Genomic DNA, 23,109 nt, shown 5'->3' on the forward strand with positions numbered 1-23,109 from the left:
CAATGTATGGGGCACAGGAGACAGGTGAGGTGTTAAATGAATATTTCTCATCAGTATTTACCATGGAGAAGTCATGCAGGCCAAGGAATAAAAGGAAACGAATAGAGATGTGTTTGAGCATGTCCATATCACAATAGAGGCGGTGCTGAAGATCGAATGCATTTTAAGGAGGATAAATCCCAGTGGCCTGATGAAATGTATCGTAGATATTGAGAGAAGCGAGGGAGAAAGTTGTAGGGGTCCTGGCAGAGATGGTTGCATCATCCTTCGCCACAGGTGGGAAAGACTGGAGATTGGCTAATGCTGTGCCTTTATTTAAGAAAGGCCAGCGAGCCAGGGATCCATAGACTGGTGAGCCTAATATCAGCAGTGGAAATGTCACTGGAGGGGATTATTTGGGACATGATCTACCAGCATTTGGAAATGCAAGGACTGATTAACGATAGTGAGCTTGGCTTTGTGTGGAGGAAATCATGTCAAACAAATTTGATTGAGCCTTTTGTGGGGTGACAATGAGGATTGATGAAGGAAGGGTAGTATGCATTGTTTACAACTAATAAGGCATTTAACAAGGTACTGCTTGGTAGATTAGGCCAGAAGATTAAATCACATGGGGTCCAGGATGAGCTAGCCAAATGGATGCAAAATTGGTTTAGTGGAAGGGGTCAGAGGATAGTGGAGGGTGGTTACTCGTATTAGAGGCCCGTGTGTGTTGAAGTGCCACAGTGATCAGTTCTGGGTCGCTGCTGTTTATCACCAATATTTACGATTAGAATGACAATGTTTGAGGATGGCATCAAAAATGGTGATGTTGTGAACAGTGAAGGTTATCTGAGATAGACCTAATGAACTGGGGAGTGTCCCAACAAATGGTAGATAGAATTTAAGATGGCAGATGGATAAGTGCAAGATGTTGCATTTTGGAAAATTAAACCAGAACACAAGTTAGACAATAAATGGTTTGCTCAAAGAAGATTGATATATATTGACATTCCTTATGTTTGTCTTTGTCTTTGTCATTCTCTCTCTCCCCCCCTCTCCCCCTCTCCCTCTCCCCCATCTTCCCCACTCTCTCGTCGCCATTCGTCTCCGCTCTTCACCTTGCAGCCATGTGAGGAGATGATCCGGAGATCGGCCGGGATCCGATCTCCTCCCTTCACCTCCACCAGATCCCCGGTCACCACATCCTCAGCATTGATCTGGTTCTTCTCACCTTCCCGGATCACCAGGGCTTGCTGTAGAGAGAATGTGGGGTTGAAGGTGGTATGAGATGGGAGAGGGAGGGAGGGGAGGAGAGGAGAGAGAAAGAAGGGAGAGGAGAGAGCATTGAGAAGGAAGGGAGGGATGTTTAGAAAAAGGAGCGGGAGGGGGAGAGAGGTAAATGTGTGAATTGGTTTGTGTCAGCACCCTTTGGCCCATTACCCTCCTTGACACCATGTCCACTCCCTGACCTTTCCGAACCAAACCTTAACCATTGACATTTAATCTAAACCTCTTATTCCTGATGCCATTCCCTGAACCCCAGCCCCGTGCTGACCTGTGGATTTCACCCTTCACCATTGAACCCTGACCATCTCCAAAGGGAATCACTCCTCTCTGCAGAACCTCTCAAGACTAAGACTCCCACAACCCCTCCCTTTCCAAGTGCTTGGAATCTCTCAGAAGCCTTGCACCTCCTTTACTAGTTCTCCAACGCCCACCCTAAAAGCTCTGCATCCTATTTCCCATCCAACAAGCCTAATTCCTCAACCTGAAACCCTGCCCTTTTCCAATAAGCCCTGCCCCAAGCCATCTCTAAGCCCCCTGCCCCACGCCATGTTTCTCCCACAAGCTCAGCTCATACTCTATTCCAACAAGCCAGCCCTGCCAATGCCCCTCCCCCACAAGCACCGCTCCACGTGACAATGTCCCTCACACATCGGCAATCCATACGCTAATGCCCCTCGTTCACAAACAGTAAACCACACCAATGCCCCACTCCACAAGCACTGTGCCACACACCATGTACCCCTCCCACAAGCGCTGCCCGCACGTCGCATCCCCTAGCCCTGCCACAGGTTCCACCACCCACCTGGGGCACCATACTCTTGAATGAGTCCATGATTCGGGAACTCTTGGCCTCTTGGTAGTAGGAAAAGCAGCCGGTGATCATCACCACGGCAGCCAGGACGACACCCAGGTACAGCTGTGAGAAAAGCAGGTCAGAGGGTGTGGGTCAGAGGACACAGGTCAGAGTGCGCAATTGCTGGAGAGGAGGGGTGAAATCCGATGTGGACTGAGGGCTGGAGGGTTTCGGAGCTGCGAATGGTGAGGGTCCTGGGAGAGACATCAGGGGCTCTGTAGGTTGCTCAGGGATGGGACCGTCCAGAGGATCCCAGGACATCACTGGAGGTCGGCATAGGTAATGTTATCCATGTGGAGATACGTGGGTCGTCCTGGAAGAAGTTGATCAAAGTTTAGGGATGCTTCTAAGTTGTGGGGCTGGGAGAGCCTAGGGAAAGCGGGTTCCGGGCTCCGGGGTTAGCATTGGGTGTTGGGTCAGGAGTCGTCAGGGTCGAAGGTCAGGGGTTGGGATTGGCAGTTGGGTTAGGGCAAAGGATTGGGGGCTAGGATTAGGAGGTCAGTCAGGTTTTGGTCAAAGTTTGGGGCAGGGTCAGAGGTTGAAGGTTAATGGTTCAGGGGCTGTAGTGAGTCAGCGGTTCTCAGCCTGAACCGCTATGTCAGGGTTAGGGGTCAGGATTGGGGATTAGGTCGAGGTGACGGTTGAAGTCAGAATCTGGGGATGGGGTTGGGTTGGGTTGGACATGGTCAGGGGTAGGGTCAGGGTGTGGTACTCACATTGTCATTGGACGGCTCGTCCTCCATGACAGCCTGGATGGTGTAGGCCAGGAAACAGAGCAGGGCCCCGATCCAGAGGAGGATGGAGAAACCACCGAACAGCTGACGGCAGAATTTCACCCATTCCGGGGTGGTGGGGGGTGGTGTCAGGGCATTGGGACCCTCCAGGGCCAGGATCTCGGCTGCCCGGGCACTGGTCAGACCCTGGGGAGAGATCAGGGAGGTGGGGGGGGGGGGGAGGGAGGAGAAAGAGAAAAGGGTGGGGAGAGCAAAAAGAGGGAGAGGAGAAAGGAAAGGGTTGAGAAAGAGTGGGAATAGGGTGTTAAATGAGCGTTGGGTAGGAGTGGAAAGGGGATGGAAATTGAGGGGGAGGAGACAGATAGTGTGAATAGAGAGGGATGATGGAGTGGAGGAGAGGGAGAGAAAGAGAAAGAGAGACAGAATGAGAGAGAGAATGGGATTATAGGTAAAGGGAAGAGAGAGAGAACATGGACGTGAGAAGCAATGGAGGAAGGAGGAGAAAAGGTGATAAGAAGAGAGTTGGAGGGAAATAGGGAGATGGGATGAGGAATGGAAACATGTGTAGATAAAGATAGAAGGATGGGGAGAGAGAGTGTGGGGTGACAGGGGTGGGGGAATGAGAAAAGGGGAATATTTAGGGAAAGTGAGAAAGTGGTGGAATAAAGGACAAGGGGAGTGTGGGGTAGAGAGATTAAAGTGAGGGATAAAGAGAGATTGAGGGTGGGAGAAGAGGGATATGGAGAATAATATAAGAAAGATAATGATATAAGATAATCCTCACCCACTATTTCACCCACTTCCTCTCCCATTTCCCCCTTTCTCATTTCCCTTCCCCCTCTGGAAGGGCCTGGAGAAGGCCAACATTCTGGATTGTGGCTTTGGCTGAGGGGCATTGTGCAGTATGACGATGAGGAAAGGTGGGGGAAGAGAAGCCTGCAGCTATTGGGGAGATGAGACTGAAATCATGAGCTCTGGCTTGGTAAGAGAGAGGATAAAAGTATTAGGGCCTCATTTTAGGCTGAGGACTGGAGAGATGTGACAACGCTCATCAGGCCTGAGCTTGAGATGTGGGAAGTCTGGTTGCTAAGTTGGAGTTTGGAGGGGTGCTGATGAAAGACCTTAGGCTTGAGACTGATGGGAAAGGACCCAGGCTTTGCCCAGAGGAAAAAAAGCAGCTTGAGCCTGGTGTGTGTGTGTGGGGGGGTGTGTCTTCATTCACGTGCTTCCCGCATGGGTGTTTACACATGTGCCTGTGCAATAGGAGAGAGGAAATGAAGTGGAAGGAGAAGCCTAGACCATCGTCCAGTAGAGGAAGAGTTCTAGCATGTAAACATGACCATGCCAGTAGAGGGATCGGGAAGTACACAGGCCTGAACTGAAGATCTGAGTTTGCTGCACAAGATCCGGCCTCAATTTAATGCTGAAACCTGCTTGAGGTCGGGAGTTAAGATAGTGAGGAAGAAGGGAGAGAGAGGCCTGGGGTTTAGGCCTGAGGGATGGGCAGGTTGGGAGTTTGACATCTGGGTCTTTTGCTGGAGGTTGTTGGGAGAATGTAAGGGAATCCTGGAGCTTAGGCCTTAAAGTAGTAAGGCTGAGGGAAGAGGCCTGTGGCATAGGCCAAAGCAAGCTTGTAGAAGGTGGAGTCCTGGAATAAAGATCAGAGCCCTCAAGGATGATGAGGTGGAAAGAGGCCTAGAATTTAAGTCAAGCTCAACTGGGAATAAAAAGGGACACAAGGCAGAGTAAAGTTGGATGGGACAAGGCCCCAGGCTTGTGACGACAGGGGGATGGTGCAGTCGGAAGGAATGCAAAAGGAACATTTACCTTGGTCAAATCTGTCCCGTATTTACGGCTCAGCTCATCCAGCGACAGCTTGTGATCTTCCTGATGGAGCAAAGAGAGAAGGTTAGAAGGTCATTCGCAAAATCTGGAACTTGAGGAGCCTGTTAATCCTGTCAAGCAATTAGATAGGCACCAGCGGAGGCCACTCGGTCCTTCCTGTATTTTCGGCCTCATCAAGAAGAGGCCGTTCGGCTCATTTGGAGGCTGTCAGGCAGAGTAGCAGGAGGTCCATCCATCCTCGAGCCTGGCACACAGGGGCAGGAAGAGGCCATTCATTTATTTCTGCTATCCCTGTGGGATGTTGCACTGCGCATATTGACCACATTAGCACTGGAACTTCTACAAATACAAATGGTCAGATTAGCCCCAGCTCCAATCCCAAGGCAGTGAGCCGCTCATTAGATTGCGCTGGCATCACGCGACAGTGGAGAGGGTGCCAAACCAGCGTGACACATCGACATTGGAAATCCTCATTATATTGCTGTTGATGAAGAATTAAGTCATGGCTACCTAGTTTCCAATTGAGTAGTAAACATAGGTGAAAAGAATGAAGAGACATTGGGAAGCAGGTGGGGTTTTGAGGAAATAGGGGAGAGGTCAACTCACCATGGACACCTCCTTTTTAAGCTCATCCATGTCTTTTTTAACCTTTTTCTTCTTCGGACTGTCGGAGGATTCCGTGCTGGTATATTCCCGTCCATCCTGAGAGAGAGAGAAGGAAGGAAGGAGGGGTGGGTGTAATGGTCCCAAAACAAATCACCTCCACTGGCACCGCAATGCTGAACCTATGCCCACTAACCAATCCCAGGTAACAAGGTAGGACCTGCCATGGAATGATCGGTGAAGGAGCGCTGTGTGTGGGACAGGCAGCGAGGGCACGCTGCACCGATGGAGGGGCAGTGGGGGAACGCCGCATGAGGGGCAGTGTGCGGCGTTCCCGCGGGAGGGGCGGCAAAGACTGTGCCGAGGGAGGGGCGTGGAGGGAATGGCACATCAAGGGAGGGGCGGTGAGGAAATGTCCTACCGAGGGAGGAGTGGTCATGGAATGCCGGGTCGAAGGAAGGGCTGTGAGGGAGTCTCCATGGCATTGTGGCCGTGGGAGAGATGGTAAGGGAGTGTCACGTGAGGGCTGGTCAGGTTGCAGCTTGGAGGGAGGAGTGGTGGGAACGCCACGAGCGGGGCAGTGAAGGATTCTGGTGGATGGAGTGGTGCAGGAGATGTGATGAGGGTGGGCCGTGGAAATAGTGAGGGAGCGAGGTGGGAGTGGTGAAAAGGGAGCGCTGTGGGAGGGGTGATGAGGAGTTGCCACAAGAGAGGGGGGGGGGGGGGGGGGGGGGGTAAACATGATATTGTGGGAGAGACATAGTGTGATTGCCGCAGGAGGGACAGTGAGAAACACTGTGGGAGGGGTGTTGAAGGAGCGTAGGTAGAAGGAAGGTGAGGGAGTGCCATGCTGAGGAGTGAAGGATCGCTGCAGTGAGGGTTGGTGAGGGAACACAGTATGGGGGGTAGTAAGTGTGGGGGAGGGGCATTGTGGGAGCAGTGTTGAGGGAGCGATGTGGAAGGGAAGTTGACGGAACCACCTCGCCGGTGAGACAAAGCTGCAGGAAGTCTGCATGGGAGCGCAGCAGGGGTGCTGTGAGGGAAAGCAGCGGGAGGGGCGGTGAGGGAGCACCAGGGAGGGTGATGAGTGAACGCCACATGGCGGAAGACATATTGAGGGAGCACCAGATTAATGAAGGAGGGATGAGGGAACGCCGCATGGACTGTGGTGAGGGAGCGCGGTGGGAGGTGAGGTGAGAGAGCGTTGCGCTGAGTGAAGGATGTTGTGGCTGATCTGTGAGAGGAAGGGGCAGTGAAGGATTGCTACTGTAGGATGGTACACACTGTCACGTGAGGAGCATTAAGGGAGTGCCGTGGGAGGGGTGGTGTCAAGGGAGGGTGGTCTTCTTCTTGCGCATGGTGTGCCCACCCTAAAGTTGTAGCACAACTTGTTCTATTTGATCTTATTTGATTGTGCACGCCAGGTTCATTGCATTCGTTGAAACAGGGCGGACCACGTGAAGGTTGCGATCTCCCACCCCAAGGGAGGGTGGTGAGGGAGTGTGGCAGAAGGTGTAGTGAGGGTGTGCGTGAGATAGCCATTGGGAGAATGCCAGGGGAGTAGCATTGAGGGAGCACCAGGGCGAGGGAGAGACAATGAGGCTGGGCCGTGGGAGGTCTGTTAGGGCTTGAGGGATGGGGCGTGGGGAACGATGTGGAAGTGCCATGGGAGGGAATGCAGTGAGGGGGTACCGCCAGATGGGGAGTGATGAAGCCCCACTGAAGGGGCAGCGAGGGAGCACCGAGGGAGGGGTGGTGTGCAATCTCTGCAGGAGGAGCAGAGAAGGAGCTCCTCGAGTGGGGTTGTGAATCATCCCTGTGGCTGGGTCGGAGGGAGCCCTGTGGGAAGTGCACAGAGGGAGATCTATGGGTGCATGGAGAGAGGGGGTGACAGGGAAAGAGGGGGAAGGGAGAGTAGAGACACGGATGGGGGATCGGGAGATAGGGGTAGAGAGAATGGGTAGAAGAGGGAAATGGGGTACCAAGAGAGTGGGGTGGGTGGGGATAGGGAGATTGTGTGACTGGGAAATGGGGGAGGGGAGGGCAGTGAAGACCAGAGGGAGAGGGGTGCACCGGGAGAGCATGGAACAGGGAGTGGGAAGATTAGGAAGGGGGGTCACAGGGAGAGCACAGCTTCCCCAGCCTGTAGGAAAGCTGGTCTGATCTATTGGAAGTCCTGGGAAAGTTGCTTCGCAGCAGGTCCCATGAGCCCTGCCCTCTGAGTGCTGCTGTCAGATTTGTTTAACCCTCAAACAGGAGGACGGTTGGAGGCCGTTGAATGATCAAACAAGTCCTGTTTACAGCTGGGCTGAGGAACGGTTCCCGAAGCAGCTGCACAGGCAGCTGTGGGGCGCGGCCACTCACGGGACTGGAGCCGGGTTTGGGATGTAAACACCTTCCCCAACGTCTGTGTCCTTGCCTGGGGACACACCTGGAACCTCCCGAGCACCACCACCCCTCTCCGCCTATCCCCAGCAGCGAGCAGATCAGGCAGAGAGAGGCGAGGATTGGGAGAGGGGACATGAGGAGAGGGATGGGCGCAGGGAGAGAGGGGCCAGATCAGGAGAAATACCCATCAAGGGGTTAGCAGGAGCATGAAGGGCAGAGGCAAAACGACTACCCACTCCTCCCTTCCCCATCGCCTTTTGCCGTCTCTCCCTCTTTCCCTCAACCTACACCAATCGCACCCTCTCTCGCTGCCTTATCCATCTCTTTCTCCCCTCTCCCTACCCCATTACCTCACCGCCCTCCTCTACTTACCCTCCCCCTCCACAGGGATTAGCATATCACTGGGATCAGAGCCCAGCACCCAGTGTTGGAGTGGAATTGGTGGAAGCAATTTCCCCTCCATCTCCAAACGACCTGCCAACCATGTCTGCTTGTTTGTGTGTGTGTATGTGTATGTGCTTGTCTCACTGTCTGTCTATGTGTGTTTACATCTTTGTCTCTGTCTCTGTGTTTGTTTGTGTGCGTGTGTGTATTATTGTGTGCTCCATGACTTTGCCTCTGTGTGTATGTGCCTGCAGCTCTGTTTGTTTCTGCCTGTGTGTCTGTGGCATTATGTGCGTCTGTCTATATCTGTGTTTGATGTGTGCCTTTATGTGTGTCTGTCTGTCTGTCTGTGTCTATGTGTGTGCGCCTCTAGTATGTGCACCTCTGCCTTGTATGTTGATGTGTCTCAGTCCCTTTCCGTGCATCGTCCATTATTGTCTATGTGTGTGTCCCTCTCATTTTCTTTCCCTCTCTCTCATTCAGACATGAAGGGAGTTGTTAATATTACTGCCCAATCTCTGAACTCATTAATTCCGCACAGATCCCCCGATGGCCCTTTCTTTCTCTCTCTCTCTCTCCCGTATTCTCTCTCTTTTACTCTCTCTCTCTCTGTGACACACACACACACACACACACACACACACACACACACACACACACACACACACACACACACACACACACACACACACACACACACACACACACACACACACACACACACACACACACACACACACACACACACACACACACACACACACACACACACACATGGAGGTAATCAGAGACACTGCACCCACACCTGAGGATTACTGTGTGAGGCCAGCGCAGTCCCCTTTCACAGCCCCATTCTGCGTGAGTCGGCTTCTGAGAAATGTTCAGCTATCGTCACAAAGCTGCTCCAGTTCCACTGAAACGTTGTTCACAAGGAGTCTCACATGAGAGGGGAATCGATGCCCAGAAATATGCTTCCTCCCAAGAGTAAACATGCCCTCTCTCTCTTTCTTTCTGTTTCCCCTCACTTTCTCACCCCAACTCTTATTCTTTTACCAGTTGTCTCTCTCTCTTTGCCTCTCTCTCACTCCCTATCTCTCTTTCCCGTCCTTCGTTTATTTTCTCAAAATCTCCCTCATCTCTCCCTCCTGCTTCCTATGTTCCTATCTCTCTACCTCTTCCCACTCAATCCATTTCTCCCCATCTCTCCCGACTCTCTTTCCCTCTTCCGCTCCATTAACATCTAGTCTCTCTCTCTCTCTCTCTTCTTCTCTCCTCCTCACCCCTCTCTCCCGTATCCTCTCATCTTTTCCCATCTCTCTCTCTCTCTCTCAGACCTTCCCCTCTTTCCCCCCTTTCCCCCTCTTACTCTCCCTGTCACTTTATTTCCCTTTCTCTATGCCTCTGTCTTGCCATCAACTGTCCTAGAGAAACAGCAATAGGCAAAGGGATGAAGAGGCGGACAGAGAGATGAGGTGAGAGAGAATGGTCAACGATGAGCCGACTCCCTGATTTAGCCCCCACCGCCACAGTTTCCATCAACGATGATTCTCACCGCACCTCTGCCATCCTCCTCCTTTCTCTCTCCCTCCCACCACCAACACCCGGCAGGACCCAGCCATTCGACACCACTTCTCTCAGCATTTCCAGACTTCGGAAACTTTGGGAACAGTTGGTGGAGATCAGAACGTTGTTCTGTTGCCTGCTTTGTACTTGTACCCTGCACCCGCGCTGAAGTCACATCTCGATTGCTAACCGTCCTTCCACCCTCACCCCCATCCCGTTTCCCCCACATGGATCACTCACCCCCTTCGCCATTGTACGTAGCTGCAAACCGGTGGCAAAATGCTTAACGGTGACGGAGTTTAAGGAAGAGCTGACGGAGCTGAATCAGCAGCCCTTGCTGTTTGCCTGTTGCTGTCTGTCACAGAGGGCTCTCCCTCCCTCCCTCCCTGTCTCTCTCACGCTCTCTCTCTCGCTCTTCACTCTGCACTCCCTCTCACTCTACACTGCTCATTTAAGGGAACGGGTATTCTCAGCTTGGCCAATCAGACAGTGCCCACCTCGATGTGTGGGACTGACACACCTAGCCAATCACTGGGCCAGGAATCCTACCGCCCATTCAGTTTGGGAGGAGCCGGGGTGATGGTCAGGGGTGTGTGGAGAGAGTTGTCCTCTTTCTCCCCCTTTATCTCCTTCTCCTTCTCTCTCTCTCTCTTTATCTCTCTCTCCTGTCAGTCCTTTTCCCTGTTTCGCTGTCTCATGTTTCGCTTGTTCATTCTCTCTCTCTGTATCAGTTGATTACTGTTTCTGTCTGAAGAAGTTTCTTTCTCTCTGTCTGAAGAAGGGGTTTCTCTTCAGAGATGCTGCCTGTCCCGTTGGGTTACTCCAGCTTTTTGTGTCTATTCTCTTTCTGATTTTCCCTCTGTACCTCCTTTATTCACCCCACCTCTGTTTTCATTCCTCTCTCTGCCTCTCTCTGTTATTCCTTCTATGTTCTGGTCATTCTCTCTCTGGCTCCACCCCATACCCATATCTCTCATTGTCTCTCACAGTTAGCAATTTAAAGTGTTTTGTGTTTATGGGAGTTGTGCTTCAGGTGCTATCTGTTTAGTTTCTGGTTAATCTTTAGATTGAAACCTTTGGTAAGCAGCCCTGCCAGCCCTGAGAGCAAGTTAGATCCCACATCAGCATCATCAGTAACCCCTCATTGTCCAATGTAGTGAAGTAGGAGGAGGAGGGGGGGAGGAAGGGAGAGAGCGGGAGAGCGAGGGAGCGAGAGAGCGAGGGAGCGAGGGAGCGAGGGAGAGAGAAAGTCGAATTTATAATCAGACTAGACTAAGTGGGACCCGTTGGGTCCCATGCTCACACGTGAGGGCTGGTCCCCCAATGCAATATTCCACCTCTCCACCAATTTCAATATTGGCGCCCAGTGGGGGAAGGGGGGGGGGGGGCTTTCTGGAATACTCGTATGGGTGTTGTGAGCTGAAGGGACTGGTTTCCAGGGGGCTAGTATGGACGTTGAGGGCCAAATGGATTCCTGGGCTGGCAGCTCAGTCACTCAGGGCTGGTGGGCAGGCAGCTCAGTCACTCAGGGCTGCTGGGCTGGCAGCTCAGTCACTCAGGGCTGGTCAGTCACTCAGGGCTGGTGGGCTGGCAGTCACTCGGGGTTAGTCGTCTGGCAGTTCACACACGGCTATTCCTTGCAATTCCATTTCAAGCAGAGTGCAGGCCACCAAACTCAATTTCATAGCATTTCAGGCAGAGTGCAGGCCACCAAATTCAATTTCATAGCATTTCAAGCAGAGCATTTCAAGCAGAGTGCAGGCCACCAAATTGCCAAACAACTCATTGCATTATCATTAAGGGCTAACAAATAATTTATTGCAAGTACATTGCAGACTCACAGTTCAGTTGATTCACAGCTTAGAATCACAGTTGTGGACTCTCCCTTGCGATCTTCCAGCATGACTGACTCACGTCCAGGCATCCGAGGTTTTATAGTCCTGCCCCCCTTCATCGTGGTGATTGACAGGCAAGAGGACCAATCAGCTGATCACAAGTTTTTAAATATTCATAACTTTTTCATTTTTAATCGATCGGAAAACTCCTCAGGGCTGCCTCAGCGGAGGATGACTGTGAGTAAAATGGCCAAAAATCATAGCGATATATAGTAGCGTTATTTCTAAAATCAATATACAGCGCAGACAGGAAGTGGTCAAGATGAGACTTTTAGTTATATAAATGAACAAGTATGGTGAGATCCATGTGTAATGGAATCTTGCTTGTAGCAGCATCACTGGATAGAATCAGACAAACACAGAAAAACAAATTATACATGAATTATGCTGACAGTCTATAAGTTGGTGAACTACATTAGTGTAAAGCTACACAATTAGAAAACAGCTCCATGGTAGTGAAAGACATAGTGTTCACTGCCGTGGTAGGGTTGGAATTACGCAGGTCGGCTCAAGAACATGATAGTTGTAGGAAAGTTTATCTTCCTCAATTTAGTTGTGAGGGTCTTCAGATACCTCCTGCCTGACAGTAGCCGTGAGAAGAGGGCATGGCCCGGATGATGGGGTTTCTTGATGATAGATACTGTGCTGGATAGGCTAGAAGGAAGGGAGATGGGCAGGGATGTGGGGAGATGGCGAGGAAAAGGGACAGATGGGTATGGGGCAAGATAGAAAGAGGTAGGAGTGAGGGGGAAGGGGAGAGAAGGGAGCAGAGATGTAGGAGATTGAAAAGTGAAAGAGGGAAGGAATGAATTAAAGGAAGAAGTGTCAGAAAGAGGAGCGGTGGGACAAGATGCAGGACAAGGGGAATTCAGATTCAGGTTAGCTTCACGTAAAATGTCCTCTGTCTTGGGCGCTGGATTGGGTACGGGGAATGGAGAGGAAGGGAAAACGGGGATAGAGACAGGAGATAGACAGGGAGAGCGAGAGGGAGAGTGGGAGAGGGAGAGAGGAGAGGGAGAGGGTGAGGGAGAGGAGAGGGGGAGGGGGAGAGGGGAGGGGGAGAGGGGAGGAGAGGGAGAGGGGGGGGAGAGGGGGGGGAGGGGGAGGGAGAGAGAGATGTAGGAATGGAGACAGGAATATCACAGATAAACAGAGAGAAACAGATTGATGGAAACATTTCAGAGAGACAGAGATAAGGTGAGCAAATATTTATCAATGCTCTAAGCAGAATCTGAGAGTGTGTGTGGACCTTGCCCCGGTGAGGAGCACAACGTCTCACTCTCATCGTGGTCTGAACTATATCTGTCCACCCAATCTGAAACATGTCTGAAGCTGAGCAGGGCAAAGACAAATGAGAGTTTTATGGTGTATTTTCTTTTCTAATCACCCTGCCATATGCCATTTCCCACCCTCAACATATGTCTCTTTCCATTGATCTCCCTCTTGCTCCGCTGACTTCTTTCCCCATTGACACATTATCTCTTTTTCTCCCCTTCATCTCTCCCTCTCTCTCCCCCCCCCCTGATTTCCTCTTTCTCCCCGATTGTGTGTCTCTCTTTCTCACTTGACTCACCCTCTCTCTTTTTCCCCTGACTGTCTCTTCTGACTCTCTCTCTCTCTCTCTCTCGTCTCTCTCTCATGCACTTGTTCTCTGTAAAATCATGTCTCTCTTTTTCCACTTTTTTTTGTCCCTGTCTCTTCCTTTCCCTCTCTCCCTCCATCTATTTACCTTTATTTCTTCCAACACTCTCTCTCTCTCTCTCTCCTGTCTCCCCGCTCATTTTTCCATCCCCTCGTTCTACTGTCTCTCCCTGAACCCCACTCTCTTTCTCATGCGCTTTTCTTGGTCCCTTTCCTCAATCTCTCTCTCTCTCCTGCCCCACCCCCTCCGTCTCTCCACAATTGCAGAGTTTAGTTTTCAGACTACGACGGAACAGTTGGACATGATGTGGAGAGCTCTGAAAGGGCTCCTTCATTCCTGAGTGCGTGAACAACAGGCTTAAGTGAGTTCACACAAGCACAAGTAACTGGCAGCGTGCCCAGACACAGGATGGGTACTAGAGGACATTTGAAGGTCACTGAGCAACAGGGGAAGGGAAGTTGTGTGTGTGTGTGTGCGAGAGAAATGAAAAATAGGGAATGAGAGACAGAGGAGAAAGATAAGAGAAAAAAGAAATAGAGCGAGTGAAACAGAGAGTGGGACTGAGACACACCAGTCAGTGTGCAGGTCTGACAAAAAAATAGTCGGTGTGCAGATATCATAAAACATAGAACAGTACAGTGCAGGAACCGACTTTTTAGCCCAGAATATTGATGCCAAAATTGATGCCAAGTTAAACTATTCTCCTTTGCTTGCACGTAATCCATATATAGTATCTTCATTCCCCGCATATTCGTGTGTCTAAAAACGTCTTAAAAGACTAACGTATCTGCCTCTATAAACACCCCTGGCAGTGGTCTCCAGGCACCCACTACTTTGTAGAAATAAACTTGTCCTAAACAAATTCTTTAAACATTGTCCCTCTCATCTTAAAGCTATGCCCTCTGGTCATTGACACTTCTACCTTGGGGGAAAAAGGTTTTACTGTCTACCCTATCTCTGCCTCGTCATCAATGCCTCACATAATGTTATATACTTCTACCAGGTATCTCTTCAACCTCTGACATGGCAAAGAAAACACCCATGGTTATCCAAAAATCTCATTGGAGTTAATACCCTCTAATCCTGGCAGCATTCTGGTAAACCTGCATTCTTTCCGAAGCCAATATGACTTCCTGTGATGGATTGACCAGAACTGCACACAATACTCCAAAGTCTTATAAAGCTGCAATACGACTTCCTGACCCTTATACTCAATGCTACAACTGACTACTCTGTCTACTTGTGTGCCACTTTCAGAGAGCTATGGAAAGATTTAAAGGTTACCTGAGCGGTAACCTTTTTTACACAAAGGGTGGTGGGTGTATGGAATGAGCTGCCGGAGGAGGTTGAAGCAGGTACTATCGCAAATGTTAATCAACATTTAGACAGGTACATGCCTAAGATAGGTTTAGAGGAATATGGGCCAAAAGCAGACATGTGGGGTGGGATGTGTAGATGGGTGTGGGCATGTTGGGCTGAACGGCCGTCACCACGGATCCCATGCATCTTAATATTCTGGATCAGCCTACCCTGGGCACTTTATCAAATGCTTTACCACAATCCATCTAGACAGTCTCCAAGGCCCCACCCTCATTGATCACCTTCATCACCTCTAAAAAACTCATTGAAGTTTGCAAGATATATTTTTTGAGAGAGGAACTGGACTGAGAGACAATGTACAGATATTCCTCTGAGAGTAAGGGGACTAAGAGACAATAGTCAGTGTATAGATATCCCCCTTAGAGAAGGACTGAGAAACACTAGTCAGTGTGTAGATATCCCCCTGAGAGAGAGGGACCGAGAGGCATCAGTCAGTGTACACATATCCCCCTGAGAGTGATCAACAAAGAGACTCAAGTCAGTAGATAGACACAAAAAGCTGGAGTAACTCATCGTGTCAGGCAGCGTAACTGGAGAAAAGGAATAGGCGACGTCTCGGGTTGAGACCCTTCTTCAGTCTGAAGAAGGAACTTGACCTGAAATGTCAGTCTAAAGAAGGGTCTCAGTCCGAAAGGTCACCTATTCCTTTTCGCCAGAAATGATACACTGATCATCTTAATTTTAAACCAGCATCTGCAGTTCCTTCCTACACAGGCACTCCAGTATACAAGCATTGTCCTGAGAAAGAAAGAAAGAGAGATTGAGTGTACAGATATCCAACTGAATGGGACTAAGAAATTGCAGACAGTGTACAGATATTCCCCTGAGAAAGGTAGGGATTTGGATTCACCGGGCTACCGATTAGTTTGTGTGTAGGGTGAGAGAGAGCTCGGGAGAGGCAGGGGGGATTGCGGTGTGGATCATGGGGGTAGATAGAGAATGGGAAAGGAACAGGGTGGATAGTGCAGGTGAACAAAGAATGAGATTGTATGGAAGTGGTGGAAGGAGCAATAAATGAATAGACAATAGACAGACAATAGATAGGTGCAGGAATAGGCCATTCGGCCCTTCGAGCCAGCACAGCTATTCAATATAATCATGGCTGATCATCCACAATCAGTACCCCGTTCCTGCCATCTCGCCATATGCCCTGATCTGCTATCTTTAAGAGCTCTACCTAACACTCTCTTGAAAGCAACCAGAGAATTGGCCTTCACTGCCTTCTCAGGCTGAGAATTCCACAGATTCACAACTCTCTGGGTGAAAAGGTTTTTCCTCATCTCCGTTCCAAATGGCCTACTCCTAATTCTTAAACTGTGGCCCCTGGTTCTGGATTCCCCCAACATCGGGAACATGTTTCCTGCCTCTAGCATGTCCAATCCCTTAATAATCTTACATATTTCAATAAGAATCCCTCTCATCCTTCTAAATTCCAGAACATACAAGCCCAGCTGGTCCATTCTATCAACATATGACAGTCTCGCCATCCCGGGAATTAACCTTGTGAACCTGCGCTGCACTCCCTCAATAGCAAGAATGTCCTCCCTCAAATTTGGAGACCAAAACTGCACACAATACTCCAGGTGTGGTCTCACTCGGGCCCTGTACAACTGCAGTAGGACCTCTTTGCTCCTATACTCAACTTCTCTTGTTATGAAGGCCAACATGCCATTTGCTTTCTTCACTGCCTGCTGTACCTGCATGCTTACTTTCACTGACTGATGAACAAGGACCCCCAGATCTCATTGTATTCCCCCTTTTTCCAACTTGACACCATTCAGATAATAATCTGCCTTCCTGTTTTTGCCACCAGAGTGGATAACCTCACATTTACCCACATTAAACTGCATCTGCCATGCATCTGCCCACGCACCCAACCTGTCCAAGTCACCCTGCATCCTCATAGCATCCTCCTCACACTTCACACTGCCACCCAGCTTTGTGTCATCTGCAATTTTGCTATTGTTATTTTTAATCCCTTCATCTAAATCATTAATGTATATTGTAAATAGCTGCGGTCCCAGCACCGAGCCTTGTGGTACCCCACTAGTCACTGCCTGCCATTCTGAAAGGGACCCGTTAATCCCTACTCTTTGTTTCCTGTCTGCCAACCAATTTTCTAGCCATGTCAGTACCGTACCCCCGATACATGTGCTCTAATTTTGCCCACTAATCTCCTATGTGGGACCTTATCAAATGCTTTCTAAAAGTCCAGATGCACTACATCCACTAGCTCTCCCTTGTCTATTTTCCTAGTTATATCCTCAAAAAAATCCAGAAGATTAGTCAAGCTTGATTTCCCATTCGTAAATACATGCTGACTCGGACCGTTCCTGCTACTGCTATCCAAATGTGCTGCTATTTCATCTTTTATAATTGACTCCAGCATCTTCCCCACCACCGATGTCAGGCTAACTGGTCTGTAATTCCCTGTTTTCTCTGTCCCGCCTTTCTTAAAAAGTGGGATAACATTAGCTACCCTCCAATCTCCAGGAACTGATCCTGAATCTATAGAACATTGGAAAATGATCACCAATGCTTCCATGATTTCTAGAGCCACTTCCTTAAGTGCTCTGGGATGTAGACCATCAGGCCCTGGGGATTTATCAACCCTCTGTCCCATCAGTCTACCCAACACCATTTCCTGCCTAATGTGCATTTCCCTCACTTCCTCCATCACCCTAGGTCTTCTGGCCACTAGTATATCTGGGGGGTTGTTTGTATCTTCCTTAGTGAAGACAGATCCAAAGTTTAACTCGTCTGCCAGTTCCTTGTTCCCGATAATAAATTGACCTGTTTCTGTCTTCATGGGCCCCACATTTATTTTAACTATTTTTTTCCTCGTCACATACCTAAAGAAGCTTATACTATCCTCCTTTATATTCTTGGCTAACTTACCTTCGTACCTCATCTTTTCTCCCCGTATTGCCTCTTTTATTTATTTCTGTTGCTCTTTAAAAGTTTCCCAATCCTCTGGCTTTCCGCTCATCTTTGCCATGTTATACATCTTCTCTTCTATTTTTGCACTGTCCTTGACTTCCCTTGTCAGCCACGGTCGCCTCTTACTCCCCTTAGAATCTTTCTTCCTCTTTGCAATGAACTGATCTTGCACCTTCTGTATTGTTCCCAGAAATACCTGCATTGTTGTTCCACTGTCATCCCTGTCATTCCTCTTTCCAGTCAAATTTGGCCAGCTCCTCCCTGATGTATCCATAGTCCCCTTTGCTCAACTGTAATACTGACACCTCTGATTTTCCCCTCTCCCTCTCAAATTGTAGATTAAAACTTATCATATTATGGTCACTACCTCCTAATGGCTCCTTTACCTTATCAAATCCGGTTTATTACACAACACTAAATCCAGAATTGCCTTCTCCCTGGTAGGCTCCAGTACAAGCTGCTCTAAGAATCCATCTCAGAGGCACTCCACAAACTCCCTTTGTTGGGGTCCAGTACCAACCTGATTTTTCCATTCTACCTACATGTTCTAAATCTCCCATAACCACCGTAGCATTACCTTTGCCACATGCCAATTTTAACTCTTGATTTAACTTGCACCCTATATCCAGGCTATTGTTTGGGGGCTGTAGATAACTCCCATTAGGGTGTTTTTACCCTTACAATTCCTCAGTTCTATCCATACTGACTCTACATCTCCTGATTCTATGTCACCCCTTGCAAAGGACTGAATTTCATTCCTCACCAACAGCGCTACATCACCCCCTCTGCACACCTATCTGTCTTTTCGATAGGATGTATACACCTGTATATTCAGTTCCCAGCCCTGGTCCTCTTGCAGCCATGTCTCTGTAATTCCCACAACATCATACTTGCCAATTTCTAACTGAGCCTCAAGCTCATCCACTTTATTTTTTATACTCCACGCATTCATATACAACACTTTAACTTCGGTATTCACCTCCCCACTCACACCGGTCACTATTGGCCCTGACCTTACTCTCTTATCCCTTCTCAAACTTTCCTTCCCATTAATTCGGGAGTCTTTTATAACTTTTCCTGTACTCACATCCCTTTTAACAACATCTTTATGCTCCCAATTTGTCTACCCCTCTTCCCCGCTATTTGGTTTAAACCCACACGTGTAGCACTAGCAAACCTGCCTGCCAGAACGTTGATCTCCCTCCAGTTAAAGTGACGAGAAGAGGAATATAGCAAAAGGGAAAGAAATGGAGACCAAGGCTGGCTGAGTGAGCCATGCTATTGCTCCCATCTAAGAGGGGTTGGTGAGTGTTTGTTCTGAAGAAGATGTAAGTTATGGGAATTGTGTGTGGGCAATGGTGAAAGAGCTGAACAAGATGCAGAATACAGCATTTATAATAGAAGTTCATAAGCTTTTACCCAAACTAGAAAGGCTGGTTATAGAAATGTTGAATTCTGTGTTGATCCCAAGTCCTGCCGAGGCCACAGACAGAGAGGTCCAGGAGATAGTGTCGAGGGAATTGGAATGACAGGTGACTGCGATGGGCGTGATGACTGTTGGTTCATCTAGTATGGAGCAGAGCAGGTGTCAGTACCCAATATGGTAAACCAAGTGGAGAACATGCAAGAAAAGTGTTGCCTCGACAGAAACACCCACCATGACCACTGCCCACCACACCCACCCCACCCCACTGCCTTCCACCCATAGCTCACTATGTCCATGCCACCCCACCCCCCATTCTTCTACCCATTGCCCACCCAATCCCCGCTCTTCTCACCCACTCCCTTCCCATCTCTGCCCACTTACTCCACCCCAAAATCCCCCACATACAGTTCGCTCCTACCTTATCCATTCCAAACCCCAACAACTTCATCCATCCCACTCCTCTCCCATCTACTGCCCATCCACTCCTCCGACTGCCACACTCACCCCCCCCCCTCTCTCCACAACCCCTCCCACCCACTGCCCAGTCTGTCACACAATCATCCCCCTCCAACCCACTGTTTTCACTGCCCACTACCCTAAGGACTCTCGCAATTAAAGAGCTTGCCGAGATACTTCAATGTTGTGAGAGTTCCTGCCTGCACCACACTCAGACAGTGTGTTCCAAATTCCAACTGGGTGAAACATATCTGCCCCAGATCCCCCATAAACCTCTTACTCCTTACAGTAAACTAACATCCTTTCATTTTTGTCACCTGTTATTGAGAAAGGTCTCCTACTACATATCCACTTTGTCCATCATAATTTTATATACATCAATCAGATTCTCCACCCCTCCCCCTCAGTCTCCTCCGCTTTGAGAAAAACAACCCCATTTTATCCAATCTAATGACTGAAATTTTCCATCCTGGACAACATCCTGGTGCACCCTCTCCAGTGTAATTGCATTCGACCGAGAGTATGGTGACTAAACTCTTTACGAGAAGGTTACTAGATCTGGAAGAATTTTAAGTATAAGAAGAAGCTAGAAAGGCTAGGATTTTTTAGTTTAGTTTATTGTCACATGTATCGAGGTACAGTGAAAAGCATTTTGGTGTGTGCTAACCAGTAGCAGAAAGACTATCCATGAATAAAATATTGGGGGTGATACAGAGGCCAATTAACCTTGAAACCCACACATCTTTGGGATGTGGAAGGAAACCGGAGCACCCGGAGGAAATTCCACACTGACAGCACCCGGGGAGAGGATCAAACCCAAGCCTTTTAAGAGGGTAAAGATTTATAAGGGACCTGAGGGGTAACCTTTTCCTCAGAGAGGGTGGTGGGTGTATGGAATGAGTAAGTGATAGTGGTGGGTAACATTATGACAGTTAAAAGGCACTTGGACAGGGACATGGATAAGAAAGATTTGAATGGATATGGGACAGGTGACGTCTAGTGGTACTAGCTCGATTAGGCGACTTGGTCAGCATAGACGAGTTGTGATGAAGGGTATGTTTTAGTGCTGTATAGCTCTACTATTTTATAACTTTACAACTTCCTGGCATTTACAATCTGGCCAATGAAGTTAAGTATTTCACATGCCTTCTTAACCACTTTATGTACCTGTGCTGCCACCTTCAGGGATTGTTGGAGTTCTACACCAATTTCCCTTCATTTGTCAACATGCCCAAGGGCCTTACCATACATGATGTATGACCTATTATTCCTGTCAAAGGCATCATCTCACACTGATTCATCTTAATAACTGATCAGTATCATCCTGCAGTATACAACTCTCCTCACTACCAACAACACAATCAATCTTTATGCCATCTGTGAACTTACTAATCGTATCTCCTACAATCATATCCAAATTACTAATCTATAGAAGAAGTAATCAGGGTCGCAGCACTGATCCCTGTGGCACCATGGGTACCGTCACAACAGCAACTGTCCATGCTTGCCCTATGCCTCCGAGCACCACGCCAATTTTGGATCCAATTTGCCAATGTGCCCTGGCTCCTAGGGGCTCTTTCCATTTAATTGACTTTCCACACCCCACTAGTGACCTTGTCAACACCCTTACTACAGTCCATATGGATGACATCAACCACATGTCCTTGTCAATTCCCTTTGTTATTTGCTCATGAAGTTCAAATTAGCGAGGCAGGATTTCCCCCTTGCAAAGCTATGCTAGCTACTTTTGATTAATCCCTGCCTTTCCAAATGTAGATCACATTGTTTCTTCAGGAATATTCCCAACAACTTCCCTCCTACTGATGATGTCGGATTCACTGGCCCGGAATCACATGGCATCTCAACTGCAGCCAATGAAGATATATAAATCTGTCAGAGTTCCTGCCTTCTCCTCTCTTTGCCTCCCATAGCAAACTGCATCTCACCCACCCTTGGGGACTTACCTGCCTACAAATCTTCTACAACATCTGATACCTCCTCCTATTGAATGCTAACAATGCTCCAGAATTTCACCATCCCCTCCCTGAATTCTTCAATGACAATGTCTTTCTCCTTAGTGAATACATATGAGACGTATTAATTTAAGACTGCACCTATATTCTTTGGCTCCACACGCACGTTGCTACTTTGATCCTAGTTGCCCTATTGTCCCTGATTACCGACCAGACCTATAAAATGCTGTGCGATTTTCCTCAATCCTGCCCGCCACTATTATTTCATGCCCTCTTTGCCCTCCTGATTTTGTTTTTAAGTAAACTCCTGCACTTTCTTTACTATTGATTGACCACACTTCTGTCAGTACCTGCTCATTTATTTTTCTTTATCCTGCTATCGCTATCTTCTGGTAGCTATTTTGTGAACACATTTGATTCGGAGCTCTCCTAGTGTATTTCCCATTTGAATGGTTCCTGCTTGCTGTTTCTGAATCTGCCTGCACGTAACTGCTGCCAGTAAATGGATAAATAAAATAGGATTGATGTGGGATTACTGCAAATGGTTGGTTGGTGGTTGAGATGGATTTGAGGGGCCCAAGGGCCTGTATCTGTGCTGTATCATTTGATGACTCTATGACAGTCTACTTCTGTCATATTGAAATCAGCCTTCCCCTAATTCAGGACCTAATTTACCAGACAATTTATATTCCTTTCCAAAACTGCCCTGAAACCTCCAAGTCAGGGACACTGTCGCAGAAATACACGGACACTTCAATAACGCTGCAGCACTGTAGCTGTAGCACTGCAGCACTATATTCTGTACAGTGCTATTTTTCGCTTTGCACTACTTGTTGTATGTATGTTTAAGAAGGAACTGCAGATGCTGGAAAATCGAAGGTAGACAAAAATGCTGGAGAACCCGTCACAGGGCCGGGTTGAGCGGGGCTCCGGGCAGCGGCCACGCGAGGACTGAAACCTGACAACGTCCCCATCAGCTGCAGCAGAGTTGGGGACAGTCAGGTCTCTCCACCCACCCAGAGTCACTGATTCCCCCTCCCTTTCCCTCTCCCTCTCCCTCCCACTGACCATCTGGCATCGTCCCCATCAGCTGCAGCAGAGTTGGGGACAGTCTGGTCCCTCCGCGACCCAGAGCCACTGACTGCGCTGCATCGGCACTCCACCGCCCTCCTCCCCACCACCGGCCGCGGGGATAGATGGCCCGGGATCCGCGAGTGTGGAATCAGTCACTGTGGAGTCCAGATGCTGAGACAGAAGACGGGCCCGCTACACTGGAATCCATGGTAAGTGCTCACCTGCAGTTCACCGCGTGTACTCCAGTTGGCGTTGCGTGGCAACAGTACGGGTCATTGGTCCTGACCCGACTGCCGTGCAACCTGCCTATGGCTCAATGATTAAACAGGCTCCCACCGTGCGATGTATAGATCACTTTTCATGACAATGCCATGTAACCGAGTGTCTTCAGGTTATGTTTAGGACATTCAGAGGCCAATGGACCAAGTCTCTTTAACGAGTTGTTTGGAGCCTTTTAAGCGACAAAACGCGCATGCGTAATGCGCAAATGCACACATCGCCTTCACCAAGATGGCGGCGTGTGGGCGACCATCTTAGTGAGGGGCAAATAAAAATATTACAGTAAATACAAATCTTATTGTTCCTTAAATAGTTCAGCATAATTAACCCCATTATTAAAATCGAACCAGAACTCAACACAATGTTAATTTTATTTTTACGCATGGTATAATATTGAGTCAGGCC

General features: G+C 48.9%; 1 protein-coding gene and 1 long non-coding RNA gene across 2 annotated transcripts in view; both read right to left on the minus strand.

Moving 5' to 3' along the window:
• LOC129708748 (sodium/potassium-transporting ATPase subunit alpha-2) overlaps positions 1-10,037 on the minus strand; it is a 28,124-nt gene extending 18,087 nt beyond the window's left edge. The window contains exons 1-6 of the mRNA XM_055654712.1: positions 9,880-10,037; positions 5,308-5,403; positions 4,684-4,743; positions 2,839-3,042; positions 2,072-2,185; positions 1,101-1,235 (exon numbers count right to left, since the gene is read on the minus strand). Coding sequence (XP_055510687.1) covers positions 1,101-1,235; positions 2,072-2,185; positions 2,839-3,042; positions 4,684-4,743; positions 5,308-5,403; positions 9,880-9,891 — 621 coding nt within the window. The 5' untranslated portion in view covers positions 9,892-10,037. The remainder of the gene's footprint in view (positions 1-1,100; positions 1,236-2,071; positions 2,186-2,838; positions 3,043-4,683; positions 4,744-5,307; positions 5,404-9,879) is intronic.
• Positions 10,038-11,439: 1,402 nt separating this feature from the next.
• Positions 11,440-23,067, minus strand: LOC129708751 (uncharacterized). The gene is made up of 3 exons (XR_008725403.1): positions 22,647-23,067; positions 18,916-19,062; positions 11,440-11,872 (listed from the first exon to the last, which is right to left on the minus strand). It is a non-coding gene; the product is annotated as an uncharacterized LOC129708751 (long non-coding RNA).
• Positions 23,068-23,109: the final 42 nt, after the last annotated feature.

The sequence above is a fragment of the Leucoraja erinacea genome, chromosome 24 (assembly GCF_028641065.1).
Source record: "Leucoraja erinacea ecotype New England chromosome 24, Leri_hhj_1, whole genome shotgun sequence".
NCBI classification, from domain to species: domain Eukaryota; kingdom Metazoa; phylum Chordata; class Chondrichthyes; order Rajiformes; family Rajidae; genus Leucoraja; species Leucoraja erinaceus.